The sequence below is a fragment of the Echiichthys vipera genome (genome assembly GCF_963691815.1).
Source record: "Echiichthys vipera genome assembly, chromosome: 13".
NCBI classification, from domain to species: domain Eukaryota; kingdom Metazoa; phylum Chordata; class Actinopteri; order Perciformes; family Trachinidae; genus Echiichthys; species Echiichthys vipera.
The window spans coordinates 26,914,791-26,935,910 of NC_139838.1; the positions used below are offsets into that span (position 1 = coordinate 26,914,791).

The following is a 21,120-nucleotide window of genomic DNA, read 5'->3' on the forward strand; positions in this document are numbered from 1 at the left end:
ACGGACCGACCTGTGCCCGGCTCTCCACCCGGAACCACTCTGCAGACAGGAAACTACCATTTTAACGCGAGCAGCAGCAGCAGCACCGGAGGAGCCGTCGTCCACCGAGAGAGGGGGGGGACACCTACATCTGACACGGGGCGGAAAACGGCCAAGAAGGGGGAAAAACACGACGGAAACCCAACAAAAGGCGCCGTTTTTGGGGGTTCGAAGAGGAGCAGGGAGAGAGGAGCAGCACCGAGGCGGCGGCGGAACAATGGAGGCACCGTCGGGCCCGGCCGAGGGGAGAGTTTTTGTTCGCGAGTGAAGCCCGATGGAGAACCAGGCCTTCCACTGTGTTTTTCCACGGATGAAGAAAAAGGCCCCGCTGACGGGCAGTAGGGACTCCCCGCTCCGTGTTCCCGCACATTCACTCCCGTGTTTCTGAGCTGCTTTTGTGGGGTTTTTTTTCGCACCCGGCTGTCGAGTGTTAGCAGGTAAAAACACAAACAAACAACAAACAAACAAATAAACAAAAACAGGCGCCGTGTTTCCAGCAGCGGTGTGCGGGCTAATGTGTTAGCTACCGAGCTAAGTGTAGCTAAGTGCTCGGCTAAGCTGCTAGCACCGTTATGCTAACCGACCCGTGTTTCAAATCGTTCTTTCCCCGACCGTTAGTGCAACGTTCCGGCAGTTGGTTACCGTTAGCGCAACGTTTAGCCGTTGGTTGCCGTTATCCGTCTGATTCTGGCCGTTGGTTACCGTTGCAACTACATTTTGTCAGTTTGTTAACGTTAGCCGTAGCCGAGTGATTGATGGATGTTAGCATCTGATGGTGATTTTGAGTGATAACAACAACATTTGTTTCTGTCTAACCTGCTCCCTCATCGGGTCGTCTGTTTCAGGCTGCGGACCTGAAGGCACCGGTTGTCGGCGGACGGTTTTCCCCCCCAGCAGCTGCAGTCCAGCGGGGAGCTCCGGACCCTCGGATCAGCCGGTGAGATGGAAACAAACATGCAAACTAACCGGTAGCTTAATCAGCTTCGGTTTGCCACTTGTGCTCCTCACTAGCTGCTTGATACAACCTATGTTAAAACTATTTTGTTTTAAATGTGATTTATTTTAAACTCTGCACATATTGAGCATGCTTTCTGCAGAAACAGATGCACAATCTGCACCTCACATTGACTGATGACACCTGTGCGTGTGTGTGTGTGTGTGTGTCTCTGTGTGTGTGTGTGTGTATGAGTGTAAAAAGTTATTAGTTTCAATTGTGCATGATCCCCCCCCCCCCCCTTTTTGTTGCTATTAATTGCATTGAAACATCCAAGGTCAACCTGTTGAAGCAAATTCCTGGAGGGTCCTGTGCCACTGAGAGCCGTCTAATAGTTAATGCAAACAAATCAGCAGCGTGCAGTGCAAAGATTATTTCCTTTTGATCTGGTTAAAAGTGAACCAACGTGTAACATCAGCAGCCGTGCTGGTTGGTTGATACTCAAACCTGTGGACCAGTGGTGTCAAAGTTGCGGCCAAACTCAAATGCAAAATGTGCATGTTTTTCCTTCTCTCCAGATGTGTAAAGTTGAACCTTTCCAGTGCAGGTCCTTGTTCTTGTCGTGGTGTTTCTTCTGTTTGATTCTGTGGTTACAGCTACGGTGACAAACAGCTCTTTACCTTCAGGCACAGATCATCTGCCTCCCACCGCTGCTGAAAGCTCCTGTCCTCCATCTTTCTTTTGGTCGTTTTTGGGGAGGGGTGGATTCAGTGTGTCTGCAGAGACTGGTAGCATGGATGCTCATGATTGTTAACAGAAAAGTAGACGTGTATGTGCTTTATACTCGCAGAGCCTTGATATGATCTTGGGGCCAAATATAATCACACCACGGGCCAGATTTGGCCCACGGGCCTGAGTTTGACAGCCCTGCTGTAGACTCTTAAGATTCTGCACATTCAGTCAGTATTTTTTATGTGCATTTTTTTTAATCCATCATCTAAAAAAAGTTTACACACAGAAATCTTGCACACTGAGTCAGTTTTTAAATATTTGTTGCGAAAATTTGCAATACAAGACAAAACGCTATTGCTCTGTCTCGCTGTCACTCACTGTGTGCTGTTCTCATCCTCTTTCATCCTCATCCTCCACATGAATATTACTCAGAGATGTTGGAAGTAGTTTTCACTTCTGAAATTATATTTAAAATTCTGCATCTCTTTGTCGTAAATGCTTTATGCAAGACTTTCATTAGAGTCATCACTTCGCTGTACAACTGGCACCACACAGTTTGGTTTTACACTACCTGGCTTACCGGTGACGGGCTCTGGCGTGTACCAGAGCCTGCTGTCACAGCGTTTCAGAGAGCACACAGCTACGGCCAGATGGTTTCCCTTCCACCTTCAACCTGCAGCCTGTGCTCAGACCAGGAGAAGAGATTCGCCTCGCTGCTCTGCTGCTCCATCTGCGGCCTCCCCCTGGTTTTTGTGCTTTCATTGGCTCTCGGAGTCCAGCACCGGATATTTAGATATCTGGAGTGTGTGCGAGGCACCAGCGAGCCACTTGGCTCACATTTTTATCGTGTAGGGGTGGGCGATATGACGATATTAGAAGGATTGGAAGGTGTTCACGATCTGCCAAAGGAGAGAGATCGTAGTATCGTCTACAGAGTATAGTCTATCTGCACGCTCTGCACAGACGCATTCAATTCAATTTTCTTTACAGTGCCAAATCATAACAAAAGTGATCTCAAGACACTTTCATATAGATTAGGTCAAGACCACACTCTATGACATATTCATAATTTACAGACCCAACAATTTGAGCATCAGGTTATTTTTCTTCCTCTGCCAAATCACACTATTGGCTCGTCCGCCTCATGCCCCGCCCTATAGACACGCTGATCAACCAATCGCAGCGTATTACAGACTGTCGCGTTGCGTGGTGCTCTCTGTCCACACTTATTCACAGACTGTGTGGAAAAAGCTGTAAAATATGCGCCTAAAAAACAGATAAATGTCCCGTGCACCAGTGGACTCTAATGCGTTTGAGGAGGAGTCACTGAACAGAGGCCGCCTTTCCGCCCAAAGCTGCCACACCCTGTCAGACAAGGTGCAATGGATGGTAACAAACATTTTTAACCACATAAAGAGGCCGCATCCTAAACTGTATGCTGAGGGCTAAACAGCAAGGAGACAGCAGTCAGCGGAGGCAACGGGTAGCTTTTTATTAAACGCCCATTGTACTTGGCGCACTGATTAAAATCTGTTCAGAAAGGTTCTTTGGTCCAGATGCTCTGTTATATATTTTTAATTTTTAAATGGGGAAATACTTTGGTTGCTCTGCTCAGTACCTTTCAAAATAATTAAAAATCAATTTAAAAACTGTGATGAAATCGTGATTTTACTGTTAAAAAAACGTGATGTGATATTTGTGCCATATCCTGAACCCCTAATATCGTAACGAACACTGATCCGCGATTGCCGAGCCAACATCGATTTGCCTCTGATCTGGAGCCTTTGTCAGAGAGCTCCTACGACTGTCTGCGAGTGTAAAATCCGAGCCAAAGTCCTGTATTATCTTTCACCTGGTGTAACAGATGTGAGCCGGTCCCCTGGTAGAGCGCTAGATTGAAACTCAGCCATGTGGGAGACGGGTCCGACAGCCGCTGCCTCATGCTGCTCACTGAAAAATGAATCCATGTAACTCAAGTCTGTAAAACTGACTGATTCTTATCTTGGCGTTGTAGTTTATTAGGTTGTCATCGTGTGTATGGTTCTGCTTCATTACATTAAATGCCACAACATAGTTGGACTTGAACAGATCTTTTACTTGGTTGCATGCCATTTATTTCACAGTTAGACAAACTGCAAACTGAGCAGGTTAGTTTGCAAGTAGCTGGACAGCAGCGTAAGTCTTTAGTTTACAAATGTTTGTGTCAATGTCTTAAGCGTGCTGCAGCCGTACTGTGTGTCTGCTCCAAATGCTTTCTCCCAGAGTTTTCTCAGGATAATCATAATTATAAGAAACTGCTTCTATAAGTGGATATTTTTATAGAAGCCTGTGTGAAAAGTAGGTTTGCCATAACTGCAGTTCCATAACTTTATAGTTTCATAACCATAAGAATTGTAGAAGCTACAATATCTGGGATCCTGACTCCTGTGTATATTTATATTTTTTTACGATTATTTTTTTGGCAGTTCCTTTATTAGACAGGACAGACAGGAAATGGGTTGAGAGAGAGAGAGGGGAGGAGGACGTGCAGCAAAGGGCCGCTGCCTGGAGAACCATCACCCTCTTTACATGCGACCACTCTGACCACTGAGCCACTGGCAGCCCCAAGCCTGTATGGTTGCCCTGTGACATAGAACCACGTCATGTCGTTCGAGTGTGCGGCGTAATGTCCTCTCATGAGTCATGTAACGTGCGTGTGTGTGTGAGACTGCTTGTCTTATGTGAGAGTCGTCGGGCCACTCACCTGAAGCGTTGAGAAGAAGAGCTGTAAAAGCGTCAGAGCGAACTGACATTCCAGCGCGACGTCCACTGAAAAGTGCCTTAAATCAGCAGCGTGGTGCAAAATAAGCACAGAGTTACTGCAGAAGATCAGAAGGGACTGCAAATGGCCAAACACTTAAAATATGTTCATTGATAAATAATCTGAAATCTCATTCATATGTTTTATCTATTTATTTTTTGTTGCTGCTGCGTTTGAAGACTCTTCAGATACAGGATCAGCCGGCGTCGGCCCGCGGTGTCGCTCTGCAGAGGTTCAGACTGTACGCAGATGTGACGGCACACGTGAGGATGTTTGGCTTCTCTGGTTTCTGTCTCAGGGGACCGTTGTTCACGTCGAGCGCTCTGTGCAAAGCCAGAGGAAGGTCAGAAATGAGAAGAGTGTTGACCTCAGTCTTTAAAAAAAAAACGATGTCGCCCAGACTGGACAGACACACAAGAACAGAAGTCTTAAATAGTGTCTGTCCAGGGCGATTATGCTATTGTTGTGTTCAGGAAGAATCAACAGCAGGTAAAAGAAGAACCTTTGTTTCTTATTGTAAAGAACCTGTCCGTGTTCGCTCATCTTTGTAAACCAATGAGCAGTAGTCAGACTAAGCCGATACGCTTGAATTCAAGTATTATTCCCTTCAGCCCATGTTCTTGGAGTCCCCGGCAGCTCCGGATATTTAGATATCTATTATTGATTTAATACAAGTAATAACACCTTTAAAGTGTTTTCTTTAACACTGATTCTGAACAAACTGGGCCAAGAGCTGTTACTGGTCCATGCAGGCCCTTATAGATGATATTTGACACCAAACTTGTATGAATTCTGGGCATAGACAGCATTAAAACTGTTTTTTAAATAAAAAATATTTAGATATAGCTCTTATAGCATAAGTCCAGTGTAAAATCATCCTACGGTCTTTTCGGCAAATTTGGTCATCAAATGAGACGTCGAGACAATTTTTTCGTGTATGAACGATTAATGGAATAATCCGGTAGAGACGCTACAACGCCGGCAATGGCCAGCTGTTAGCTAACAGTGATTAGCTCGGGGCAGTAAGGTGAAGGCATTCAAAGGTCTTTTTTAACCACTTATACTGCTCAAAATAACAGTCTCTGCAGTAGCATGAGAAGACACTACACAGAAAACAAAGCAGCAACAGCGTAGTTAGTGAAGCCAGAGTTTATTTAAAGAGTGTTTTAAAGACTTACCTACTGGCCCCTGTACCAGCTCCTCTCATAGTTAAGTCCATTACAGTGGAAGGAGCCCATTGGTGCTTTGTTTTCTGTGTAGGGACTCTTCTCATGCTTCTGCAGAGGTTTGGTGATGTCGAAGGGACCTGCCGTCTTAAAACCAACAAACACAGACAGTGAGTTAGTGTCACGACTTCCTGTATCTGGCCCCTCAAATTAAAAGCCCTCCAGCCTTTTAGGCCAGCTGCTAGCCACATATATTTTCACTTAGTTTTGACAATACACAGCTCCAAATGTTTGTTGTTTTTTTTGGCAACCAATGGACTAATTAAATTTTTTTGGTCATGGACTTCAGGGAAACAGGAGTGTTAATAGTTCTGTTGTTTCTCCGTCACGTCTGAGTCTGGCAGCTGCTGGTCAGCTAATGTTAGCTGCATGTTACCACTGGTAAGCTACGCCGGGCCACCTTTGTTCTTGTCGTCATCGTGTTTTTGGTTGATACTATCTAATGTAAAGATTAAACCGAGATTGTATCGTTTTTAAAACACGTGGTATCGAAAAAGTATCAATGCTTTTGACAATATTGGTTATCAGTTCATCCAGTATACTGATTTTAATTCCCCTTATGATATGAATGTATATCGCCACACCAGAATTAATCTTAAAAAGAAATTATGCAAATTTTTGGTCATACCAAAAAAATGTACTCTTTCTTTTAAGCAGATGCTGTTTGCACCCAGTGGTTATTTAGACTGAACCATGTGGCTCTGTTAATAAATGTAAAATAGCCAAATATCTGCCCTGTGACCGTTCACACCTGGGTGCACTTAGTTTAATTACACTTACAGAAACTCCGTCGGTGTCTTATTAGAATAATATTTCTCTTGTTTTTGACTGACAGTTATCACCAAGGCTGTGTTTGAGGCAGGAATCAAAGATCGGGCAGAAAGGATGTAATGTTTTCTGATTTGGAGATCACTGGTAAATGTGTCCAATGCTAATGATGTTCTCATTGGTAGTGCTGTGCTCTTTGATGGGTTAGCAGCATCAAGCTACTGCTCCATGGTGTGACCCACATTTGCACGGTTACATTTCTCCCAAATTCGTTATAAAAAAGAAAAAAAACTGAGATTAAGAAACAAAACAGGATCATAATCAGTGCAGTTAATATGAAAAAGCCATTCTCTTAATATCAGATTACATTTTTGACTGAAGGGATTCGCTGAGCTTCAGTGTTTTTTCTTCTCACACACAAAGGCACCGTCTACCAGACCACCTTTTTTTAATCTGGCATTTAACTGTGTGTGTGTGTGTGTGTTCGTGCGCGTGTGTGTGTGTCAGTGTGTGTACGTGTGGCGACCGGCAGCCATGTTATCCGGCAGGAGCGAGACAGGAGTCATGTGACATTTTGAGCCACTGCTCTCATTTCTCTCCCCTCTCCAGGCTCAGTCTGCCACTCTCACTGGTGTCTGTTCAGTGTGAGGACACAAACGCCAGTCAAACAGCACACTTCAACACTTTCACGTAATAGAAAGTCATTCAATGTTTTTATTATTGCACTGAAATGTTACTTTTATAAATATAACGTCCGTCCATAAAGAATCTAGTGGAGGGAAGTTTACACATGTAACACCACACCACAGCAGAGGATGCAAAGAAATAAATTCTCATGTCTCAAATCTCTTAAGAGTAATGTCAACAGGAGTTATGTTGCCTTTAATTCTTATAGTACATATTATATTGCCTCCTGCTTTTGTAACATGTTTGTATTCAGTATAAAGAGGCAGTGACGCAATTTCCTTTTAGGGCCCACTCACACTGTCCTTCCGTACCGGGCCCCGGGCTTTAGGGTCCTTGTCCCCCCCTCCAGGCCCGTTTGTACTCACACTACCTGGGCCTCGGCAAATGCTTCTTGCTGCCTATGCATCATCACGTCGTAACACGTCACACGCATTGATTGACGTCATCGCGATACGTCGCTTTGTTTACAAAAATGAGCGGTCTTTTGGCCGACCAAATCTGCAGTAAACACTCCACCTCCACATCACACCAACGTGAACCTTTCGTCCCCGTTGTTGTTAAATGTCCGTGCATGGTCCCTCCTATTTTCTATGTCTGAATAGGCGCACAAAACTGACGTCAGAACGGCTGTAGGCCTCGTGTTCGTGCTCGTACATGTGCGCACGCTCGTGCTCGTACATGTGCAAACGCGCTCTACAAAAGCCCACCTCTCTCAGACGGGCCGTGGACGGCCAGCTGGCCGCAGTTATGCACGGAGTGGTTGAACTCACACTGGTCAAACGCACTAGGCTTTACCCGAAAAACCTGTTTTGGCCCGGTGCGGAAGGACAGTGTGAGTGCGCCCTTAATGTGAGTCAAGGTTGTTAACGTGCATTCATTTTAGCCAAATATTTTACATGTGGTGACCAAGGTCATGCTTTATTTTCTCTGTGTTTTGAAAAATCTATGTTGTATCCATAAAAAGATGAGCTCAGTAAATGAATCGGCAAATGTCGGGTTAAATCATGAGAGCTGGAGCTGAAATACGATTCTCTTCAGATAAATCAGATGATTGTTGTTAGTTTGGTTCCCTCTGAGACGGTCAGGATCCGGCTTTTGAGGCCCTCGAGTGCAAGAAAAGCAACACAGTGTTGTTGAACTCTCTGTGCCTAAAGTGTTTTGTTTATCTGCTCGGTATCAAGTCACTGAATCACTCACTTACGGTACTTTTTTTTCCTCCTTCTCATTCTTCAGGCTCTCCGAAGAACTCCACGAGGGAACAGAACGGCGGTGAAGCCATGGTTTACCCTCCTCTGAAATAACACTCCACTTCATGGACCTGCTACTTCATACGGTTATGGAACACTTTAAAGAAACACTACAGACTCTGTTTTTTAGTAGAATTTAGTTTATTGCCTATTTATGACCCTTTTTATAACCTCCCACAGAAGCACTTGAAGGCTTCACTCTTGAATGGAGAATAAACTTATCGATACATTTCTGTGACAAAATCAAGCATCGGCTTTTGGTGGAATATTGTGGTTTTGTTGGAAGTTCGGGGTCAGGACCACCTCTGAAAATCCCACCTTGTCAGTTTGACAAACGAGTCACTGCTGTTTTCCAGCAATTACAGGCTTAGTGCACGTGGTAGTTGTGGCTACGTGACACTTTGGCCCAGCTGTATTGGAAAATGTTCCAATTCAGCAAGTACCCCATGGACATCTTAGAGATGCTGAGTGGACACCAGGCCCACCAGTTCAAAGGCCTTGGCTTAGAACGGCAGCTGAGCCACCAGCAGCAGGTCCAGCTGCAGCATCAGCAGCAGCTCCAGCAGCAGCACCAGCCCTCCGCTGACAGCTCTGGAAGCCTCCTGTCCGGCCTCGGCCTGGGATCCCTCCAGAGTTCTCGGAGTAATGCCTTCGCCGACTCCTCGTCGTTATTCGCTAAAATGAGCGCCCCTCCCCCATCCATCTCCCATCAGAGCCAGTCTTCCTCTTCATCACACAGCTCGAGGAAGTCCAGTAAGATGAGCAGTAGTAGCAGCAGCGGGAGTTCGGGATATCCCCAGTTTCTACGGCCTTTTCACCCGGCCGAGGCGGCGCTGGCTCAGGAGCAGCTCCACTCTGGGATGGGACGGTTTGACTTTGGTGGGAGCAGCAGTGGAGGAACCGCAGGGGTCATTGGTGGTGTTGTCACTCCCGCACCTCCGCCTCCACCGCTGCATCCAGGTCTCTCTGTCCCCCAGCCCTCCTCTGGTCCCCCCACTTCCTCACCCTCTCCCTCCACCTCTTCAGCATCTAACAACCCCTCCAGCAGCACTGCAGTCCCCTTAGTCGGCCAGTCTGATCCCCGCAGCCTCCACCAGCAGTTCAGCTGCATGCTTGCCGCCAACCAGTACTTCCTCTCCGGCGTCCCCACCAACAGCAGCCTGGAGCAGTTCCTCGTCCAGCAAGGCACTCACAACCACTTAGGCTTGGGTCTGGGCCAAGGGGCCAGTGAGGCAAACTCGGGCCTGGCCCCTCCCCCCGCCCTACACTCCTCGCACAGCCACAGCCACACAGCTCCACCGCCTCAGCAGCAACAGCAGCAGCTGACCCCTCATGCCTTATCTCATCCACACAGCCACACTCACCACCCGCACCCTCTCCACCCGGCTCCCCAGCCTGCTCCACTGGGTGGCTTTGATTTCCAAGGCATTCCAGTCCTTTCCTCTAACCAGATCGCATCGCTAATGCAGCAAGAAGCTGGACTTTCCCTCCCCCTGCCCCTGCACCTGTCCCTCTCTAAAGACGATTCAAAGACAGGAGACGGCTCGTCTTCGTCCACTTCAAGTGGAGGAAGCAGGAGAAAGAAAGCAATGGCCGGCTACCTGCCCCAGAGGAAATCGGAGAGTGCTAGCCACAGTCACAGCAGCCACAGCAGCAGCAGTGTTAGTAACTGCCATAACAGCAGCTCAAGTGGGCACAGTCAGAGCTCCTCATCAGGCCTTGTGGGAGGAGGATCTGGGGGTGTTGGGATAAGTGGCATCGGAAGTGAGCCACCGCATTCCTCTCTCCTCTCTTCGTCCTCACAACAGCAGTCATCCTCCACCATCTCCTCCTCTTCATCAGCGCCCCCCTCCTCTAACTCCACCTCTGTGCTTGTAGCCAACCGCAACCAACAGTTGTCCAAATCCCGAGACAGCCACAGTAATAGTTCATCTGGCCAGCCCGAACCAGAACCCCTTTACCACTGTGGTGAATGTGGTAAAACCTTCACCCACCTCTCCAGCCTTCGAAGGCATCTCCGCAGCCACGGTTTGACACCAGAAAGCCAAAGCAGAAAGTCGGACTGTAACTCCCCAAGCCCAGAAAGGGTATTCTGCTGTGGCGAGTGTGGGAAGAAATTTAAAAAGAGGGGTCACCTCATCCAACACAGCGTCACCCACTCCCAAAACCGGCCTTTTGTCTGCAACATCTGCCAAAAGTCCTTCAACCGCAGAGAGTCACTCACCAGACATGAGAAGATTCATGACGAGAAGCCTTTCCGCTGCCCGGCTTGTGGGCGCTGCTTCCGTGAGAGCACCTCTCTTCTCAACCATGCTGCTTCAGGTGCCTGTGGTAAACCGCCTCGCAGTGCAAAAAACCGGGCGAGCAGTGGAAGGAGTGGATCCTCCACCCCAAGCAGCAGTAAAATGGGAGGCAGTGCAGACAGGGTAGGAATCCCAAACAATGGGGCAGCAATGGCTAATGACAAGTACGCTACAGATTATTCAAGAAGTCGCTACCAGTCGTCCTACAGCACCGGCGTTGATGACTACAGGCGATCACAGTCCTCTTCTCTGTACTCCTCAGACAGTACGTTAGCCAGTGAAATGACTAGCCAAACTCTGCGTAAGGCCCCTTTAGCCCCAACTCTTCATCCCCACCCACAGAGCCAGCAACAGCCTCACCACCACCACCAACAGCCACCGCAGCCTCAACAACCGCAGCCCCACCTCCCCCTCTCCTCCCTATTGGATGATTCAGAGGACGAGGTCACCAGCAGTGCCATGTCAGCCATCGCTGCTGCAGCCGCAGCTTCTTGTGATATAAACACAGAAGGACGGGAAGGAGAGAGGAGGGATATCATAGGAGGCCTGCTGGGGGGGTTGGGGTTTGGTAACATGGGCGGATCATCCACGTCCAGCCTCAACGGTTCCACCATGCCTTTGACCCACCCGAGCCATCCCCATACGAAACCCAGGAGGCCAAGGAAGCCCAGAGAGAAGAGGGACCCGAGCACCATCATCAGGAGGAGGAGGAGCCCTGCGCCCCCAGGGGACGGGACAGAGAGGCCGTACAGCTGTCAAATTTGTTGCAAACGCTTCAGGAGGGCAGAGACCCTTCGGCGCCACAATCGCGTCCACACGGGGGAGAAGCCTCACTCATGCGACGTATGTGGAAAAATGTTCCGCGAGCCTTTCCACCTCACCAAGCATCTGACCGTGCACTCCGGTCAAAAAAACTACAAATGCAATCTGTGCGGGAAGATGTTCGCCTACGCACAGAGTCTGGTGAGACACGGGAAGTTGCACAGAAAAGGTGAGATCGACAGCCAGGGGAGGAGAATTAAAGGTGCTGCTGCTGCTGCCGCCGCCGCCGCTGCTGCTGCCGCCGCCATGAGTCAAGGTGCCTCCTCGGGAAACTCTGACTACTTCTCATCCTGCTCCCAAGGAGAGAAGTCCCCAACATCTGGCACCCCTTCTCAGAGGCTTTACACCTGTACAGTGTGCTGGAAATCATTCCGCCACTACTTCCACCTGACGGCACATCAACAGACTGTACACGGTGGCGGGGTAGGGCTGGAGAAGTCCTTTCGTTGTGAAGTTTGCGGTAAAGCCTTCGCCTACTCCAACAGCTTAGTGCGCCACAAGCTGTCTCAGCATGGCATCGACCGCAGTGGCCAGCGTGTCAACCAGTCCCAACCCTCCGGATACTCGCCGCTCTTCTATGACTCTGGATCAGGTTCAAACTACGCTGGGTCGTCTCACATGCAGCAAGGGGCCTCTGGGCAGCAGCAGCAGCAGCAACAACAACAACAGCAACCCCAACCACAACCGCAACAACAGCAGCAACTGCAGCACCCTTTTCACTACCGCTCCAAAAACTTCCAAAAACGGCTTGGACAAACAAGAAAGCAAAGGAAAAAAAAAAGGGTGCTGATCCACAGCATCATGAGAGACGGCAAGCTGGTGGGAGTCCCTCTGAGCAAAGACACCCGCAGGAAGCTGCTGATTCTGAGGAAGAGGAGGGGCCGACTGCAGGCACAGCTCAACAAAAAAAAGCTCCTGGCCCAGCTGAGGATGAAGGGCGGCGTGATGAGAGTGAAGTCGTGGAGCGGAGGTGCGGTCCGAGTCACCGGACTCACCTCAATGGACATCCCCATCAAGCGCTTCCCCTGCCCCATCTGCCCCAGCGCCACATACGCCAAGCACGGTCCTCTGCTGGTCCACCGCGCCATCAGGCACCCGCCGAGAAACTCAGGCCGCCACGCCCGTCTGCGGTGCCAGGTGTGTGGGAGGCGCACCAGCTCGTTACACAAAGCCTTGAAACACAGAGGCCAGCATCTTAAACAAGCCGCATTCCAATGCCGCAAATGCCGACACCGTTTCTGGAACCCCCAGCTTCTGGACCGCCACAAGTTCTGCTGCCGGGGGGCGACCGCCACCGTGAACTGGGAGCTGATGAAGAAACCTCCGCCGCCACAGGAGCATTCAGATGGCGACCGTTCGCCGGCCCAGCTCGCGGCCCCAGTTCAGGTCCTGCCTGAGAGATCAACCGTTCTGACCGAGTACAGTCAGTAAAAAACACAAAACTGTTTTCTAGACTAGATTGTTTTGATGTTTATTTTTTTTAAATAATCCAAGAAGCAAGCAAGTTTTTAACCGAACAAAATGGCCGAACGGGGAGGGGTTTAGTGTAACTAGAGTCACGTCCTCACGCCCCTCCCCGACGTACCCGTATACAATCCTAATGCACTGCAGCGGCGGAGGTGGTCGATAAATTCGAGTGGACTTCAAAAGGCCCCAAAATCAGAACCACACTCCTCATCTTTCCCCCCAAGGCGGGGCGCCACGGGACACTGTTAGTAGCACCCTTTTAAGAAGATGCATTAATCCAGTCTCCGTCACCTGTTCTTATCTCCCCATTAGCAGTGTTTGCGCATAAATACAGATTGGATTGTAGAAGTGAGGTACCTTTTTAGTACCAGTTTATTTTTTCAAATTGTTTTCACATTATCCACAGTTAAACCGTATAGTCCGTGTCTCTTGCTCTGTATGTGTTTATTTGTTACCCCCCCCCCCCCCCCCCCTGTGGAGAATCTCTCACTTTTTATACCGTCGAGAGAATCGAATCATGACACCAGTAAAGGGTCGAGTCCGTCACGTGAGCGCCGACGTGACCGGAAAAAGGAAAAAAAGGAATCAGGACAAAAACAGGAACGCGTCGACCTCGTTTTTAACGAACACTACTTTTTTTGTTGTTTTTATAAAGAAGACGGGCGCGAAAACACGACTCGAGCTGTTAAACGTGTTCAGGATTTGAAAAGGACAACAGAAATCACCGGAGTGTACTGTACAATTCGTATTATATTTTATTATATATTGATTATTTGCTGTTTTTTACTCCAAGTATCATTTCTTCTATCATGGTTGGTATTGTGCGGGTGGGAGGGAGCGAGTCGGGGCCTATCTTTGTAAAACGGCGGGACGAGTATGTGTATCGATGTGATATTTCCCCCCCTTCCTGTACCCCCTCTACCTACTCCCTCATTGCCACAGTTATGCCCCATTTTTGTAACAAAAGCGTGTACACATAGTTCATTACTTAGGTCCTGTCCAGACGTGTTCTTTCTTTTTTCTGTAAAACTAAACATGTAATATTATTACTAAATGACTATCCTTTTTCTTTGCCTAAAAGTGAGTTGTTGAAAACCCTCAAATCAAATAAAAAAACTGAAATGGTGCTGTTGGTTTACCTTTATGTTGAAGGCTGAACGCCAGCGATGGTGTTCTTTAGGGTTTTTAATTTGTGATTTCATAGTTTTGTTGGTATTTTACAGGATCGAACTGTTTAATCTGGTATTTAAACTTCTTTTAATTTGAAAAATCTGTTTTTTCTTCATCAAATGGAAAGCTAAACTTAAACTGGCCTCAAGTAAATGTGTATTTTTTTAATTGATGATTTCAAATTCATCCTATTTTCCCTTCAACCTACTATAAAACTTTATGGTTCTTTCCAGGAATCTTCTTAGAAATTATTATGAAAATATTCAGAAAAGCCTGTTTTGAAAATTAATTTTTAAAATTTCGTGTCAAAAGCAAAACATTCAAGAAAAAAACCCAAAACGAGTTTAGCATCGTTTTCCTAAGAAGCTGTTTGAAGACTGGTGCTTTTCTAGTGACGGGGAGGACCGATCCCTTCTACAGCATCAGTTCCTTTGAGTTCATTCATTCATTCATCTTCCACCTCTCGTCCCTGTCGGGGTCGCGGGGGCTGGAGCCGACCCCAGCTGACATCAGGCGTGAGGCGGGGTCCACCCTGGACAGGACGCCAGTCTATCACAGGACACATAGAGACGAACAGAGACAGACAACCATTCACACCTACGGGTGATTTAGAGTCATCAATGAACCGAACACCTGCACGTCTTTGGACTGTGGGAGGAAACCGGAGAACCCGGAGAAAACCCACGCAGACACGGGGAGAACATGCAAACCACACAGAAGGGCCCCAGTCGGGATTCGAACCAAGAACCCTCTCGCTAACCACCACAGCACTGTGGTGGTTAGCACTGTCTGTGTTCCTTTGAGTTGATGCACAAATGTATTGAATCTTTCGAGTTTTCCTGTAACCTTGCACGTAGGTCCTGGCTCTGCAGGCGTATCGCTCTGGGATAAACGCTCCGGCTTCTTCCTGTTTCTTTAAACCAATCACAGTCGTCCTGGGAAGAGATAACCGGACCGTGCCCTTTGAAAATATAAAGCAGAAGCCCTGACAGCCCTGTCTCTGCACGAGATGTTGGGTTTCATCCCAGCACCGTGCATCCTCTGAGCCGGACCCCAGTGGCGCCCGCCCCACAGAACTGCTCTTTAACCGTGTAGTTTTAAGTTTAAACGAATAAAGATAAAATATTAATCCTCATGCATTGATTCAGCGTCCCCCTTGCATGCAGGTGGGCTACTGACGTGAGCTCAATACGACGTTACAGATCGTTTCTTTTTGAGGGTCAAGTCGCCGACTTTCTTCAATCTCGTTCAGTTTGACCTCCCGACTAAAGTCTGACTCGATCTGTGCTGTTGTTACACTACTTGCTGTCACTGCGTAACCTTAAAATGGGGGGCTGGAGTCTCCCTTAGAGAGAGGGGGGGAGTTCAGCATCCGTGAGGAACTCGGAGTAGAGCCGCTGCTCCTTTGCGTTGAAAGGAGCCAGTTGAGGTGGTTCAGGATCATCTGGTAAGGATGAACCCTGGGCGCCTCCCTAGGGAGGTGTTCCAGGCACGTCCAGCTGGGAGGAGGCCTCGGGGAAGACCCAGGACCAGGTGGAGAGATTAGATCTCCAGCCCCCCTCCCGTCAAAATATTAATTCAGAATAAATATAGTCTCTCAATATAGATTATGTCTTAATACATGTTTAACTTTTGAGACCTTTTAAAAACCCAAACGTGTCATAAAAACTTGCATCTGCACTCAAATCTGTGCAAATGAAAGCTGATATTAAACATTTAACTTCTGCATGGCACACGGTTTTGAATGACAGTGTTGTTTGTCAGAGATGGTCAGCACTGTCGCCTCACAGCGAGAGGGTTCCTGGTTTGAATCCCGGCTGGGGCCTTTCTATGTGATGTTTGCATGTTGTCCCCGTGTCTGCGTGGGTTTTCTCCGGGTTCTCCGGTTTCCTCCCACAGTCCAAAGACGTGCAGGTGTTCGGTTCATTGATGACTCTAAATCACCCGTAGGTGTGAATGGTTGTCTGTCTCTGTTCGTCTCTATGTGTCCTGTGATAGACTGGCGTCCTGTCCAGGGTGGACCCCGCCTCACGCCTGATGTCAGCTGGGATCGCCTCCAGCCCCCCCATGACCCCGACAGGGACAAGAGGCTGAAGATGAATGAATGAATGAATGATGGAAAAGCAATACTTTCATTCTGTTCCCCTCAAAACGCCGCGTGGGTGAATTATTTGTTTTAAAAATAGTGTTTTTAATAAAGATTCCACATATTCAACCTTTTAACCATCGGCAGATTGAAGTAAATGGACTTAGTTACACTCCACCACAGGTGAACAGTGTTGTGTGTTGTCACGCTCTGGTGTATTACGGACAGAAGTCCACTGGATGGCGCCGTTGAAGCACTTTAAATGATCTCTGCAGGAAAGCAAAGAGGGGATTCATTTGAATTGGAAATGTCTCGTGAAAGTGGAATCACACATTTGAGGAGTCAAGCTGCTGTTCCTCTGTGTCACTGATGCACGTGTGTGTGTGTGTGTGTGTGTGTGACACAGAGATAATCTTGGCCTCTTACTACGAGCACATTCCCGTCGTGTATATCTGACGGCACTGTGTCACCAGAGAGGACTGGCAGCTTTTTTCCAGGTCCTTCCAGGAACTGTTGTCCCCTCAGTGCAGCTGCTGCGTCGGCTTCATGGATCAGTCGCGTTTGGATCCACAGGAAACGCACGATGCTGCATGTTCACCTGCGATTTCTGACTTTAGTTTGTTTCATAGGGCTGTTATTATTGTGCTCTTGACGTTCTAGATTAAGATTCAAGATTGAAGAAGCTTCATTTACCCCGAGGGAAATGATTGTGCAACAGTTTCAATACAAAGATGTGAAAGGATCAGAGTGACAATAAGCATAAAAACATAATCAAATAAAAATAAAGCTAACATAAAATAAATCAAACAATAACTAAATGTGACAGAGTGCAACAGACATTGTGGTTAAACGCAGGTTTATACAATATACAACAATACGCAGCGTGCAGTTTAACAGCATATGAAATTAAATAAGTACAAACTAGATAAGTGATAACAATGTTAAAGTGTAGCAGCATTTCCTACTCACATACTTAGAAGAAGAAGAATAACTTTATTTATCCCGCACGGGGAAATTTAATTTTTTCACTCTTATTATTAATCATGTTACACACAACAGGCCAGAAATACACACACATGCACAAACAGGACCTATATACATGCAATTAAGGAGAGATGTTAGAGCGAGGGGGCTGCCAGTGACCAGCGCACCGAGCAGTTGGGGGTTCGGTGCCTTGCTCAACAGCACCTCGGCAGTGCCCAGGAGATGAACTGGCACCTCTCCAGCCACCAGTCCACGCTCCATACATGGTCCACACAAGGACTTGAACCAGCGACCCTCTGGTTCCCAGCCAAGTCACCTATGGACTGAGTTTTAAAAGTTTCAACTGCTGTGCACAACTGATTAAAACATGCAACACAAGAACATACGACTAACAGCGTTCAAAACAAAAGGAAAGTATTAATAATGTGACACTACAACATTATACCTTATGAGCAGGTAGAGAAAACATGCAATACATAAAAAATATAATTAAAAAAACCTGCAGGACAACAATGAACAACACCATTCTCACACTATTATTATTGTTATTATAATTATTATTATTAGTAGTACTAGTAGTGGTAATATTTTGTATTATTATATTAATATAATTAGGTTTTGAATAGGCCTTTATTTTTATTCCTCATTCAATTGATGAGGAATTTTTATTTATTTTATTTTTTAGAATAGGCCGTTATTTTAATTTTGTAACACTAATCTATAATATAATCATAATCTATATAGCAATATGATTTATCAGCGTGTAAATAAAGCAACACATACACAAAAATATATAAGTATTAGTGGTAATGTTATTTTTTAATTATAATATATTAATATTAAGTTTTGAATAGGATTTAATTTTAATCCACATTTTATTGACTTTTTTATTTTGTAATTTTTATTTTATGTGACTTTATTTTGAAGAAATAAATGTAATTTTTAAAAGCATTAATCAATAAAACATTTTTATATATTTGCATGTAAATAAAACAAAACCACACATACATAAAAAATAAGTAGTAGTAGTGGTTGTGTTATTTTTAAGATTATTTAATATTAATATAATAACGTTTTGAACGTGCTTTTATTTTATTCCTCATTTTATTTATTTTTTTAATTTGTAATTTTATTTTATTTGAATTTATTAAAAGAAATGTGTCGTTTTTAAAACACTTATAAATACTATATACTATACTATATTTATATATATGTGTGTGTGTGTGTTGTAGTAGTAGTAATGTTATTTTTAAAATTATTTTATATTAATATAATAACGTTTTGAACATGCTTATATTTTATACCTTATTTTATTATTTTTTTAAATTTGTAATTTTATATTTTATTTAAATGTGTGTGTGTTGCTTGTTGTAGTAGTGGAAATGTTATTTTTTAAATTATTTAGTATAAATATTTAATTATATAATATTTAATATTAATATAATAACGTTTTGAACGTGCTTATATTTTATTCCTCATTTTATACATTTTTTTAATCTGTAATTTCATATTTTATTTGTATGTTATTATAATAAAAGTGTGTTTTTTTAAACCCTAATCCTAAACCCCCCCCCCCTCCCTTCGCCCCCCCCCCCCCCCCCTCTCCAGACGGCCTGTCACGCGGCAGTAGCATGGGGGAACCTGTGGGCGGAGACTGTGACCTATTTTTGTCCAATCAGAGCCGAGAGACGCAGCGAGTGACCTACATTCAGCCAATCGGGACGCGGCAGGGTCGCCGGTAGGCAACAGTCGGCGCGTGCCGAGGCCATGTGCTTCTCCGGTGTTGTGAGCGCGAGAGAGGCAGACGGGGACACGCGCCGAGAACAACAGACGCGGCTCCACACACTCACGCGCTCAAACGCTGCTGAGTTTAACGGTCTACGGTTAAAAACGCGACTCATCCACCGAAGTAACGTGTGCAAATTTCACTTTTCAGCTCGTGCTCCTGGTAAATCACACCGTGGAGCTCGCGGGGCTACCTTTAAATGCAGCAGACTGCCCACGTGCGAACACCTGATGCGCGTGTTTTCTGTGCTTAACTGAAACTGGTCACGTGGTGTGGACAAAATAAATACATCCACACACATTTCTCTCTGTGTGTGTGTGTGTGTGTGTGTGTGTGTGTGTGTGTGTGTGTGTGTGTGTGTGTGTGTGTGTGTGTGTGTGTGTGTGTGTGTGTGTGTGTGTGTGTGTGTGTGTGTGTGTGTGTGTGTGTGTGTGTGTGTGTGTGTGTGTGTGTGTGTGTGTGTGTGTGTGTGTGTCCCTGCTGAAATGACAGCGTGAGAGAAGAGGAGAGGGGCGGGGCGCGTTCACGCTCCTCTCAGGTGGGCGCGACCGGGCGCGCAACAGTCGCCGCCGCGCTTCGCCATTGGCTGAGATCTCTGGGCGGAGCTGTGCTCTATGTAAATGTGTGGTGCGTTCACGTACCACAGGCTACGTGGATGATCCCAGTGTTTAAAAGCAGGTAGGTGGAACAGTTTAATGTCCTCCAGAGGCTCTTTGGTTCACAGCACTGCTGTAAACACACACTTCACAGATACACACTGATTCACACATCTACAACAATAATCCTCCGACACATTTACACACACGTATGAATAAATATAATACAGTAAAACAGACAAGTGTCAGTTATTGCATTTCCCCTAAAGGCCTTGTGTTATAAATATATAGACAAATGCTGTTAGAGCACCCTGTGACAGACTGGCGTCCTGTCCAGGGTGGCCCCCGCCTCACGCCTGATGTCAGCTGGGATCGGCTCCAAGGAAGAACAGATAATATGTAGAATAAATGAATAAAAGAAAGTGAAAATGTGCAGCATAAAGGAAACTAAATAACTAAAGTAAACATGTTCACTATAAAGGACATAAAGTGCAATAACTTCTGTAACTGTAACCATCTTTTATATGTTTTAAAAATACCTTCAATGTGTTTTAAACCTTTTACATGTTTTAAAAATGACCTTTAATGCGTTTTAAATCTTTTATATGTTTTAAAAATGACTTTTAATGCGCTTTAAATCTTTTATATGTTTTAAAAATTACCTTTAATGTGTTTTAAACCTTTTATATGTTTTATAAATGACCTTTAATGTGTTTTAAATCTTTTATATGTTTTAAAAATGACCTTTAATGTGTTTTAAACCTTTTATATGTTTTAAAAATGACATTTAATGTGTTTTAAACCTTTTATATGTTTTTCAAATGACCTTTAATGTGTTTTAAATCTTTAATATGTTTTAAAAATGACCTTTAATGTGTTTTAAATCTTTTATGTTTTAAAAATTGCCTTTAATGTGTTTTAAATATTTTATATGTTTTAAAAATGACCTTTTAATGTGTTTTAAACCTTTTATATGTTTTTAAAATGGCCTTTCATGTGTTTTAAATATTTTATATGTTTTAAAAATTACCTTTTAATGTGTTTTAAACCTTTTATATGTTTTAAAAATGACCTTTAATGTGTTTTAAATCTTTTAAATTATGTGGTATGCGTTTAAATGTATATGTTTTATGTGTTTTTTTCTCCTAATGCTTTTAATATTTCATGTGAAGCACTTTGAATTGTTTAATTGTGCTTAACAAAGAAACTCGCCTTTCCTAACATGGAAAACTCAAATTTACCAGCTTTCCCATGCACCCGTGAACGCACCAAAGGGGGCAGCGATGGAGGGGGCGTGGCCTCGGTATGCAAACGAGCCCCGCCCCCAAGCGTCTTTCCCCCGTGAGCGGTGACGTCACACGAGCGGCCCGTGTTGGTTCCAGCTGACTGGGAGAGAGAGGAGCGTGTGTGTGTGTGTGTGTGTGTGTGTGAGAGAGAGAGAGAGAGAGAGAGAGAGAGAGAGAGAGAGAGAGA

General features: G+C 45.6%; 1 protein-coding gene across 1 annotated transcript; it reads left to right on the top strand.

Annotated features, from left to right (window-relative positions):
• On the top strand, window positions 1-14,135 carry LOC310956157 (uncharacterized protein). Its single transcript, XM_083926299.1, has 3 exons — window positions 1-476; window positions 885-976; window positions 8,420-14,135. Exon 3 carries the CDS (start codon window positions 8,856-8,858, stop codon window positions 12,987-12,989), a length of 4,134 nt encoding a protein of 1,377 aa, XP_083782425.1. The 5' UTR covers window positions 1-476; window positions 885-976; window positions 8,420-8,855; the 3' UTR covers window positions 12,990-14,135.
• Window positions 14,136-21,120: the final 6,985 nt, after the last annotated feature.

Coding starts and splice junctions, on each gene's coding strand:
- LOC310956157 (XM_083926299.1), top strand. CDS start 8,856: ATGTTCCAATTCAGCAAGTACCCCATGGACATCTTAGAGATGCTGAGT.